General features: G+C 32.4%; 1 protein-coding gene across 5 annotated transcripts; it reads right to left on the bottom strand.

Moving 5' to 3' along the window:
- Window positions 1-157: 157 nt before the first annotated feature.
- LOC109007794 (CDP-diacylglycerol--serine O-phosphatidyltransferase 1-like) lies at window positions 158-8975 on the bottom strand. 5 transcript variants are annotated; one of them, XM_018987663.2, is made up of 14 exons: window positions 8898-8971; window positions 8581-8666; window positions 5781-5973; window positions 4840-4902; window positions 4696-4755; window positions 4462-4552; window positions 4162-4216; window positions 3920-3999; window positions 3677-3793; window positions 3502-3586; window positions 1469-1560; window positions 974-1227; window positions 763-851; window positions 158-620 (listed from the first exon to the last, which is right to left on the bottom strand). In XM_018987663.2, exons 3-14 carry the CDS (start codon window positions 5942-5944, stop codon window positions 493-495), a joined length of 1278 nt encoding a protein of 425 aa, XP_018843208.1. In that variant the 5' UTR covers window positions 5945-5973; window positions 8581-8666; window positions 8898-8971; the 3' UTR covers window positions 158-492. The 5 variants fall into 5 exon arrangements, with proteins under 5 accessions (XP_018843208.1, XP_018843184.1, XP_018843213.1 ...); XM_018987639.2 differs by having other exon boundaries at window positions 8859-8956; XM_018987668.2 differs by lacking the exon at window positions 8581-8666 and having other exon boundaries at window positions 8898-8975.
- Window positions 8976-12465: the final 3490 nt, after the last annotated feature.

Raw genomic sequence — 12465 nt, 5'->3', positions numbered from 1 at the left:
CTCTAGTCAGCTCCCTTCCTTTTATTTTACTTCTCTCTTTCAATTTACGAGTGAGTGAGGGAGAGAGGTTTTGCTGAGAGAGAAACCACTCGAATAGATTATTAATGTTGTCTAGGCAGTACACTCACTTTTTGCTACATAATTGATCAACTGCAAATGACAAAAATTCTCTGCATGGATTAAAATTTGAGGTTAATCACATAAAAAAAAACTGTACTACAACACCAAAAACGGGGAGGTCCAAAAAGGCTCAAGAAAACTGTACTACAACAGCGGCAAACCAAACTAAACAGTAACTCACAAGCCTTAGATTACAAGCATTTCCCACAACCTACACTGTAAGAATAATCTCTATATGCTCAAGAGACTGATCCACTAACCTAAGAGAATATAGCATTTACAGTTTATAACGGTGTTGGGTATTTACAGCAATTGATGGATACCCTCAGGGAAAGGAAGGAATCAAAGAATGATGTATCGCAATAGCTAAAATCATCGCCTCTTTCTACCAAAACTCTGATGCAGTTGCCAAGACCAAGCAAGGAGGAATATTAAGAGGGCCACTGCAACGGACATCCAGAAAATGACCAACCACAAAGGCATTGGATTAGGATATAATCCTGGTAGAGTCAAGAAAAGGGTCATTAAAATCAAGAAGCAAATAAATTTGCTAGTGTCAATAAAAAACTTCACTAGTGAACAATATACGGCGTAAAACTTGGAAAGGTTTCATGATGATTTGATTAATATAGACTAACATACCATGACCAAACTTGATGCAAATGAGAAGCTCAACAATGCAGATAGCAAGTGAAAGCCAACAAAATGCTCCAACTTTCTTCACTGGTTTGCTGGAAAATTCACATGGTAATTAAGCAGGACTAAATGCAAATTCTTTCCTAGTAGTGCAGATATTCTTAAGAAATGTAGCATTGTTGTTCATGTGAAAATACTTGGCAGAAAAAGAAAGTACCGGTCTTGAAGGTACGAATTGTACTCGCGAATTGTTGGTATTGCAATTAGCCACCACAATATCAACCTATACACAATCACAGGGTTCCGTGGAGGAATCCAAAGACAAAACTTCAAAAAGAATGTGTTCAGCTCTACTGTCAAAAACACAACGCAAAGACTGACAACTTGAATGAACCGCCATGGACCAAGCAGGGGGTGCCACTCATCTTTGTCCCACTGTGCTGGGGTGAACTGTTCCAATGTTCGCTTGAACTGGAAAAAAAATGTAAAAGGACACATTTAAAAACAAAAACAAGAAAATATTCTACCTTAGAACAAGGAAGATCTAAATGTGTAACAACAAATACCAGAATCAGTTCCATCGTTCTCCAGAAATTAATATACAAATACTCAATGTCTGATTAGAATCTTTCCATAAGGAAAGGAAAACTAATGCCTATAAATAATAATTAGTAAACAAGAGAAGATAGATGAACATGACATTTAAACATACTCTTCCAACAATATTAGGCTGACGGCTTAGACCAACCCAGTTGTATGTTTTTCCATCAAAGTACCTGACAGTGTGCATCCCTGCCCAGATGCCTGCAAAGTAAAACAAACAGAACTTGTCACAAAGACTTCAACCAATCTGAAAATACCAATCTAGATATAAAAGAAACATTAAATATAATAAACCATTAGTTGCTAAAATAGAAAGACTAGCTGCAATAATCGCATTCCATAAGCTAAATTGGCAGAAGCAACAAATGACAATCCTGCTTTACGATACCACCATACTTAAATTTTATAACAGCAAATTGATTGATAAAAACTGGTGACCCAAAGTTTTTATTTTTTATTTTTATTTTTTCTGTAGCTCCAATTTCTAACTGTGTCATATAAGGTTTATCAAAAGCTGAAGAAGATAAATAAGTTTCACACATACGAACTTATCAAAAAAAGAAAAGTTTCAAACAGATGACTGATGTGTAAAATAAAAGGCAAGAAATCATCAAACAAGCACAGAAACCACCAAATCAATCAGGGTAAATTCCAACTAAGTATAAACCAAACATTTGGGAGAGTCCCAGGTCCCAGAAAATTAATAGATGTAATATGTGTATGGGTTCGAGATAAATATCCACAGGTAAAATACTACCCCTGGAAATTTAACAAATCTTCATTTTAAGATCATTCCAAGTCAGTCCTATGAATACAGATTAAAACACCAGAATATCAAATAACTTTAAGATCTGCACTAATAAAATGCTCCATGTTTGTGGCTTGTGCTCCACTATATAGCATTTTTGGCTCAAATAATAGGTAAGCTTAAAATGAAAGCCATGGCATTAAAAGTAACGCAATAAAATGAATAAATTAAAATGTTATGATCTACATTTCAGAAGGTGAGCTTAACTAGAAATGGGTAGGAAGAATGCTGACTGCTATATTTCACTCGTCAACAAGAAAAAAAAAAAAATGGGCAGGAAAGAAAAAAAGGAATATAACACAAAGAGTCCAGTCCCACAGGGTTGATACATCACATTATATAAGGTTATAATCATGGTCCTAAAATTCTCAATGCATTAGATATTTGCCAAGCTCCTACCAGTTCCTTAAAAGGTGTACATATCCATCAAGATATCAAAAAGAACTGCTTGACCCCACTTTTCCGCTAAAAACTTTTTCTCCCTTGGATAACTAGATAACAATCTGCCATTAAGGGCATCCCGAGCATCCCAAAAATTCTTACTGTTCATAAATGGAAAAATACTTCATAAAGCAAACACTATAGGTAAATACAAAAGAAAAATGACTTGATAGCCACACAATCAAAGATCTGATTCTTTAAAGGTTCACAGACCAGAACGATTATAAACCAGGTAATATACTGCAGTCAACAATGATAAGGGTAGATAAATCAAGAAAAACTAGTTGTAGACCTAGCGATATGCAAGAATAGTTAAATTTATTAAATGAAAAAACTATATGTAACTAAGTTAGAATACTTTGAACCATTTTTTCATATAACTTTTAAAGGAGTGTCAATGTTAGCACATTGATCTCCAAAATTTGGTTTAGCACATTAATCTTCTCTTTATTTACTCATTTGTTTCTATGTTAGTGATAAGAAATCTCTATAAAGGGATCTAGATCTCTTTATAGAGTGTGTCAATGTAATCATGACAAAAAAAAATGTAATGTAATCATGACAATTAATAATAGACTCTTTAACTTCCACAACAATTTTATAACCTTTATGATCTATTGATTCTGAAATGCTTAAATTGAGATAAGAAGAAGACATGCTAGGAAAACTAAAAGACTCAACTAACTTTAAATTAAAATTACTTTTTTCCAATAAGTAACTTTGAATCAAAATTACTTAAAAGTTAGATATATTATTTTTCATTCAATCACTTAATTTAACGATATAAATTATTTTTAAAACATAATGGGGAGTGGATGACATGACTTCGTATGAGCAAAGTTTCATATTTCCAAAATTATAGTAGATATAGATGGGAGATCAAAGACTCTCACCAAACAAATTGCAGATCAAAATATCAAGAATTATACTGTCCCACCAGCACTCATTGAAGTTTGGTAACATGTGGCGGAATGTAAGCTGAAAATACCACATAAAAATAAGTCTACAATAAATCCAAACTGAAAATGGGAACCGCAAAAGAGACATGTATTAAATAAAGGAACCAACCTCCATCATTTCAAATCCTATTGATAACACCCATAGAAGGGGCTGATTACGGATCAATATTGCCTTACCCCACCATCCGATAATATGAGCTAGCACAAACTCATCAAAAAGTGTCCCCTACAAGAATTCAAAAGAAAATAAGAATTGTGCAGCACCCTGATATTGTACTGATGTACGACAAGAGCAGAATAACATGCAGTGGAATCAATTGAAGTAAAAAGGTAGTGACAGAAGAAATCATACATAAACATTGTTAAACCTGCTTGTGGGATTCTCAGGTACATATATGCGGCAATCAGTGCCATATGATCTTTCTGGAAGTTCTGCATGAAGTCATGCAAATAAAATTAAATTTCCCAACACAACCACTAACGATCTTTTCCATCATAATGAAGTTGTATATATCATGTGCACCACAAATTGAATGATGAAGAAATCCCTCTTAATTACTATCAAAATTAACGGTTGCAAAGAACTAGCATTACCAACGCCAAGATCAGGATGGAGAAACTTCATAAATTGCCGAGCATCATCACGCTTCTGGAAAAAGAGAAGGTGAAGTTTGATCAAGACATGCTTAATTTATCAAATTGATCATATCAAGTGGTGAGGTATTTTTAAGATGCTTATAACTGAGAATTTCCCAACACCAATAGAAAGCAGCACATATAAGATGATTTTGCAACAAGAAGGTCCCCATAAATTTAATATGTAATGTATAAATCCACACAGAAAAATCAGGTTTGTTTTGCACACACTTTAGTTGCTTCAGAAAAGAAATCAACCTGAAAAAGCAAAAATGTGAGGGCGACAAGGTACACAACGGCCATTCCATGTACTAGACGCCAAATTGCAGGATGTGGCCTAATAAGGACCCTGTAAAAGAATATAATTTTAAAACGTAGCAGCATAGGGCTGATTTCCAAACTACCACTCCAACCCAATAAAGATTATCACTATCAAGTCACAGGTTTTTTTTATTAATGAACATTATTTCTTATAATGAAGTCTGAACTTACGTGGAAGGGGCTTGCAGCAAGCAGTAAGCAAGAAAAACTGCAATCATAGCCCATACACCCCTACAAAAAACCATAAGAAAATTATTAAGTGCTGAAGAAGAGAATTCAAATTAACTTCACTCGATCAAGAAATATGACACAAACCTCTTCACGGATGTAACAAGATCACCTGCACCACCTTCAGGGTCAAGGGCTCCACTTGCCCAGCTGTTTGTACATCAAGCAACCAACCAAAAAAACAACAATATCAATGGCGATTAAACCCCATCTAATGAAGTACTGCAACAAGGATGTTACATATGATACAAACATTCCATTGTTGCGTTGAAAGTGCAGCAGCAACAAATAACCTCATCCAAAAGCATGTTACTTTTAATCAAAGCCAACCCTCCGTATGTAGGAACATTAGACAACATAAAATCATTAATATTCAATGTTGGTTTATAAGAAGCCCACAAACAAGGTTTTGAATATCCTTCTTCCTTCTCTCCCTGGCAAAAGTACATGTGGAGCATAAAAATGTCCAATTTGTAATAATAGGGATGTTCAGCTCTATTGCATTAGACAAGCTGAGACAGAATAAAACCCCAAGACTTTCCCTTGTGCTGAGAAAAAAAGCATGTTAATTATATCCATAAACTTATTCATGTGAGTCCTGTTCTATTAGAGACGCCTAAAGCATTGGTGCATATCCAAAGTAAATGAAACTAATGACTAGATAAGTTACTGCAAGCAGAGAAGCAAGATGTATCACACTAACCTACATATATTTTTTTTTTATAAGTACACTAACCTACATATATTAAAAGCCATTTCTCTGGTATTGGCAAGTGGCAACTAACCCCAGTACAGCAATCAGGCTCATGATACAAAGGGACATTCACAACAACCAGAAGATACCAAAAGCTTTATCCAGGACCACCAGATCAGAAATTAAGCACGAAAGAAAAGTGTATCCAGGTTGGAAAATATCATAAAATGGAAAAATATAATTAATGATCTGGAAAATTTACTGCTAAATGAGTAATCGAAATTTTGATTAGTGACTCAACATATCATCAGATAAGAACCTACTTATCACTCACATAAGAAAACAGGCACCAATAAGTAGCAAAGACACAGTATGAGGCTTGTACGCCCATGCAGTCCATGGATCAAATTCTTCACTAGCACACATTAGACTTGCACCGCCATTTTCTTCGGTATGAAGGTCCTGTCTCCCTACTCTTCTATGCCCATTAGGTCCCATATGTACAACAGATGTAACTTGCTTACTGCCTACAAACCAAAGAAAACAAAAAGTAAGCAGGTATTTAGAGCCAATATTAACTTCCAAACTTGCCAGTCCTTGATTAAAAAAAAAAGATCATTAAAGCTAATGGAAAACAAACATAATGTCAAAAAATGTAAGTGAGCATAGAAAAATAACTCCAAGAAAAGTGAGGCATTCAAGAAACCAGATATCAGTATAATTGATGTTTATAGGTCTGCCTCAACACCAAATCAGATTAAAATGTAAAACATGATATTCATCTATTAAAGAGGCCATAGTATTTAGTTGATGGCCATCCCCGAAAAATAAAAAATAAAATCAATAGAAGCCAAAAAAAGACAAAAATAAAAAGCCTGATTACCACGCAGTGTCCTATCATAATGATAAAAAAAATTATAATACAAATACTCCCATGAAAGTTGCTGTGACATATATATATATTGATTTAAGAAATAAAAAATAAGAGATAATATTACAAAAATTTAAAAATGTCATTAAACAATACTCTAGTGACATTTTAAAGTTAAGGCAAATTACCCAATTCAAACATGCAATAGAATTCCATTATCGCGACAATATCAAAATGCTCACTAGGAGTTCATTACATAAATGATTCAAAAAAATACCTAAAAGAAATTCGTGAGCACTATGCATTAATTACATTAATAGAAAAGGTACAGCATTTAAAAACCTTATTCTTAAGATTTCTACAATGTAATAAATAACTAACAATATTCACCCCAGATCCATAGTCATGTGTAATTTTACCTGGACATCAGGCAACAGTCTATTATTTATAATTTTATGTACAAAATATATCACCTTAAATGACATAAAAGGAGCCATTAAAGATAATGAGCAAAAAAAAATTTAAATGGAAAAAGTTCCTATTGATCTGAAAACTACAAGCAACACAATCAGTTGGACCAAAGCTCAAACTTTTCTGTGGCCCCATTATAATGATAGTAATTCCATCATTACCATGGAGACATTCGATCCCCATGATACTGAATGAGAAACATATGTTTTATATCAAAGAGACTTGAAATGTAAAAGCAATTTAAAGTTGAGAATTTCTGGAATATTTCCAGGAAAGAATATAGAAATCTAGAGAGGCACAAAAATACCCCAGATAACCCAACATAAAAGGGTATGCTCCATACAGCTGTCATGGATATCAGAACACCATTCAACTACTAAAATCTTGTCACCCATAAAAAACCCAGAGAGTCCAGATGATTTACGATTCAATTCTCCATATTGTTAAAACATGGAAGTGAGATACTACAAACTGCAATCTTTCAGTAAAATATAAATAAATCAATAAAAGATCCAAACTTTAGGGTGATTTTGCACCAAAAAAGATACATAAATTCCTTCCAGGATCAAAACAAATAGCCAATCCCCCATTTCAATAGATCCTATCGGATCCAAATTTTAGAAAGAGTTTGGCCGAGTCTTGGAACCAATTGAAATGGACAGTGAAATATAACTTCTAATAGCCTCCTTCAGACAAGATTTCAAAGCAATAAAAATCGGATTGTTATGTGATTTAGCCACGCATGTATACATTAGAATTCAGACATCGTCATTAAACCCTGATTATAGGTGGAAACCTACATAAACCTCTAGCTGGCTCCAATCTGTCCTCAGGTTAAACATTGTGGGGGTAGGGTTCGAAAGTTAAAAACCAATATATGAACAGTATAATTAATAAACTTGACAGTATTGCCCATAATGTAATTATGCTACAGTAACCTCCGAATAGAAAACATTACATGCTCTTAAAACATACGAAGAACCCAGAAGATTGGTGTCAATACGAAGACAGCATTTGTCAGAAAATTTAAAAAAAAGCAAAAACAAAAAACTGGCCCTGGTTATTAACAACGGAAACAAAAAAAAAAAACATTGAAATTAAAAAAGACTGTTTAAACTCGAAAAAAGAATAAGGACATCGGTAGTCGGTACTTTGATCGAGTAAAACACTGTTCAAACTCGGAAAAGAAAGCGCAACTATTTTGAACTGTGTTATCTCTGGGATTAAAAGTAAAAAATAATAAAAATATGTAGAAAATAGTAGAACTAAATCCAACATTAGTGCCGAAATTCATTTATCGAATAAATCAAAGAATCGAATCATTGCATGTGATCAGAAACAAATATTTGATTCAAAAGAAATATAGGGAAGCAGAAAACACAACTCAAAGATTGTCCCAGTAAAATTAAAACAAAAAAAAAAAAAACTTACTGCCCTCGAAATCAAACTTGATGAATGATTTTTATAGCAATAAGAAAAATAAAACTTGATGAATGAGAATATAACAACACGCATTTACGTACAGCGAATACGAATACAGATTCGAAAATAAAGGCGAAGGAGCGGTCAGTATATAAAACGACACGTATACATACATATATATATACATACGAGGTTTGAATATATATCTATACGTATATATGTATGTATATATATATATGAAGAGAGAGAGAGAGAGAGAGAGAGAGAGAGATAATGGAGAAATGATTAAGAAGAAAAAGGGAGGAGGAGAGGAGAATTCTACAGAAAAAAGGTGGGCAGAAAAGGCAACAGGGTTGGGGGCGTTACTTACGTAGAGAAGCTGACGAGGAAGACCTGGGCGTACGATTGGAGAAGAAGGCGATTGTGGGCGTCGGATCAGAGGGAGAGAGAGGAATGCTAGAATAACGAGGGAGAGGGAGTTATCAGAAGGAGAAGGAGAAGGAGAAGAATATAATGATAAATAAAAAAATAAAAATAAAAAAGAAGCATAAAGATGAGAACTTTTTGCGATGAATAGATAAAAGATATTGAATTTGTAATAATCTCTTCCCTTGGGTCAGTGGGAAAAAAGTGAAGAGAAAGACTCACAGTGCATCAGCCATCAGAGAGAGAGAGAGAGACACTCACTGCAACAGCGGCGAAAAGGCAATGGGGATTTTGATGCTGATGACGATGATAAATGAAACAGAGCGACACCAAAACAAACACAAACAACAAAAGGACCACGACGGTCAAACCCTGATTTATTTGAAGATATTTATATTTACATAAATATATATATCGACAAAAAAAATTACTTTAAAGAAGACTAAATTACCCCTGGCTAGCTTCTCTAATTGCGGGAATCATAATCACCATATTCTGATACCGATACTTTCCCAATTGTCAAGCATCTTCCATCTTCTTATCTTTCCTTTCGCCTTTCGTTTTCCAGCTTCTCTCCCTTTTGAGTAGACAATAGATAAGATTAGGACTTCCCTTTCTTGTTTAAGTGGAAGTCTCATTTTTGTTTTTAATTCAACTTTAATAAAAAAAGAACATATACACATATCTTAAAAGGGTTTTAAACATATACACATACCACTTAAAAGTATGGCCTATTATAATTTGAAAAAAAAATCAAAAAATCAAATATTTTTTAGCGGTGTTGAAAGCTTCCATATCAGCAGTGTACTAGATGTGTTAAATAAAAGATTTCTAAATAAATTTTTTCTATTTTATAAAAATTTTAAGACGCAACATTGATATCACATTCTTTTTATTTTTTTGTTCAACTTTTTATTTTGTGAAAGAGTTATGCTAAATACAAGTTTCTCAGCTTTAGGACAAACCATTTCTATTTAAAAAAATAAAACTTCAACTACAAAATCTCAAAATTTTTTAAATTGATCATCTTATTCCAAGCAATTTACGATACTCCAAGTAATTTATAATTGTTTTGCCAACTTAAATGGATATAATTCCAAGTCATATATAGTTATGATTTAAATAATTTGAGAAGAGAAATGGAGAATGTCCAAGCCATTCATTATTCTTGTATGCAAATAATTAACTACATTTTCATCTTTTGATTGGCTAACTTATGACTTGAGATGCTTTTCCTCTCTTTGATCAGATCTTCTTCTTCTTCTTCTTCCTTTTCCCCCTAAGATACGGAGGAGGAGGTGCCTTTTAAAAAAAAGTAAGAAGTGATGGCTAATGAAATGCTTTTTGTAGGCTTTGTACCTACACAATTGTAGTCACTCTCTCTCTTTTTCTTGATACTTTCAAAGCACTACCACATTACTTATGCTCTTTGTACCTACGCATTTATCAACACCCGACCCGTTCCTCATTACATCTCATGCAACACAACTTACGAAGACAAATATGCAACTATTTTCCCCCCAAAAAAAATAAAAGATTTAACCTCATATTAAATTATCATATAAAATATCAAACCACCTTATAGTTTCATGTTATGTATCAAATTTTTACCAAAAAAAAAATATTTGGAATCATACATGTCCATACCTTTAATCCACTTTTAAAAAACACATCACATATAGTCATCATATTTTAATGAAGAATGATATACATCAACTACTATTCATCCTTACACCCAATGCCTGACAGTTTTTTTTTATAGGGTGTAAAATGTTTCTCATAAAGTGTAGAGTGTGGAGTAGTGAATAGTGACTGATGAAAATAATTTTTCTATTTCAATTCATATGCGTTATAACGAAATCGCTCGTAATTCAATAAGTTTACATATACAAGTGTGTGAAAACGAAATTTAATAAAAACATAATATTTGTTTTATTCAAATATAAAATGAAGAGAAATTCTTTTTATTAGTCATTATTTATTACTCTACATTTTATAAAAAAAATTATAGGTATAGAGTGTAAAAATAAATAGTATGATTGATGTATAAAATTTTTCTAAAATGAAATGATGAAATTCAAAGTTGGGTTAACTTTGATTGTGAGAATCGATTATCGAAGACATTTGCTTTTCATTATAAAATTATTAGAAAGACATAAAAGTTGAATTTGTGTCTGTTTTTGGCCCCCCCACAAAGTCCTGATGGAATTTGTAAACTTGAAGAATATATAAGAGAAAGTGCTGTCTGTCTCTATCTATCTATCTCGCCACTTTTGTGCATGGGGATGTGGGTTTGTTTGTACACTAAAGGACTCCTCGATTCGATGTGGAGGGTCAAAATTTTCACAAAAAGCATGCACTAAATTAGCTTAACTCTAGCAAATGCAAAATCATCAAATATATATATATATATATATATATATAGCTAAGTCAGTCATGATGATCATCTTGATCTTTCTTTTTTTCTTTTGGGGTTGCAGATGCCAGATGGAAGAGATCAGAAGCTAGAAAATTACAGCTAATAGAGATAAGAGTTCATAAATGCAATTCATGGTCAAGTTGATTCCCATTTGGACTGGTACGGCATCTAAAGGCAAAAGCGACGTGTCGAATAGGATAGTGTACCCTTAATCAGAGAGATCCCTAACACACTCCCCAACCCTACCCCCTAACAAATTAAACTCACAATAATAAAAATTAATTAATTAATTAATATAATTTCTCTCACAGATTCATTCGTAAATAATAATAATAATAATAATAATAAATATTAATGATATTGCGGGAAGGGACCACAAACAGGCAGTCAAGCAAGTCTTTCATTCTTTTTTCGGTACGAATATTAATAATGTCATGTAGTTTGGCAGGATCAGTATTTAAAGACTGAGTTGCATGATCAGTATTACTTTTTTTTTTATTTTATTTTATTCAGAAGTGCAGTATTATTAATATTTCAGTCATGTTGTTATTAATTTTGTATAACTTTTCGAAATTTCTACGTCCTTTTTTGGGCATTTAGTTATAGAAATTAAACACATGAGACAGAAAACAAATAATGAATTTAGAGTTCTATTAATCTAGTCATTTTTATGTATGTTTTTATATATTTTATTAATATAATTGTTTAAAGCAAGTATATATTGCATTTTAAATTGCCATAATTAATGATCGGTCCATAGAATTCGAAAAAGTATTTATGATCACGTGGTATGCCTCTCCCTCTCTTTAAGATTTTTAGTCTTTTATTTTTGAGTTAGTTTATATACAGTCCTTAAATAGAGACTGCACATACAAACTCATACAATTATGTTTAAAAAATAAATAAAAATTACAATAATATCTTTTTTAAAATAATTTTTTCCCTTTTACTACATTCATCAATAAGACTATACACGCAGTTCTCTATTCAATACTGTGAATAAAATTTCTCTTTATTTTTACCTATTTCTCACGGTAGTAATTCATGAATATTGATAGTATAATTAATGATCTATACGTTTTTTATTGTTTGAAAGGTTAATATAGTAATTTTGGTAATTTAAGACGTATTGAGTAAAACATTATTTATTTAGTTTGACAGGGGGAAATTAAGTACTATATTTTTCATAGAAAAAATAATTCATTAAAAAACAGGAAAAAATAGAGACTAATTTATAGTGTATTCTTTCTGAGCTATATATCGTTTTCCTAAGAGGAACGAATGTAAGGGATTAATATTAGGAGATCGATTGATCGTGTGATTAAAAGCCTTCAAAAAGTCAATAAATAGATCAAATTAAAAAGTACTCAAATCAAGACAGTAATCCATTTTCTTTTTCTTTTTTTCCTT

Source organism: Juglans regia, chromosome 13 (assembly GCF_001411555.2).
Source record: "Juglans regia cultivar Chandler chromosome 13, Walnut 2.0, whole genome shotgun sequence".
In the NCBI taxonomy this organism is placed as follows: Eukaryota; Viridiplantae; Streptophyta; class Magnoliopsida; order Fagales; family Juglandaceae; genus Juglans; species Juglans regia.
The sequence above is the reverse complement of the archived record's forward strand: the minus strand, read 5'-3'. Positions and strand labels throughout refer to the sequence as shown.

Excerpts from the sequence above, each read along its gene's own strand:
- LOC109007794 (XM_018987639.2), bottom strand. Across the intron at positions 4,217-4,461 it reads TCACATTTTTGCTTTTTCAG|AAGCGTGATGATGCTCGGCA; the intron begins GTTGATTTCTTT and ends CTCTTTTTCCAG. Across the intron at positions 621-762 it reads TTGCATCAAGTTTGGTCATG|GATTATATCCTAATCCAATG; the intron begins GTATGTTAGTCT and ends TGACTCTACCAG.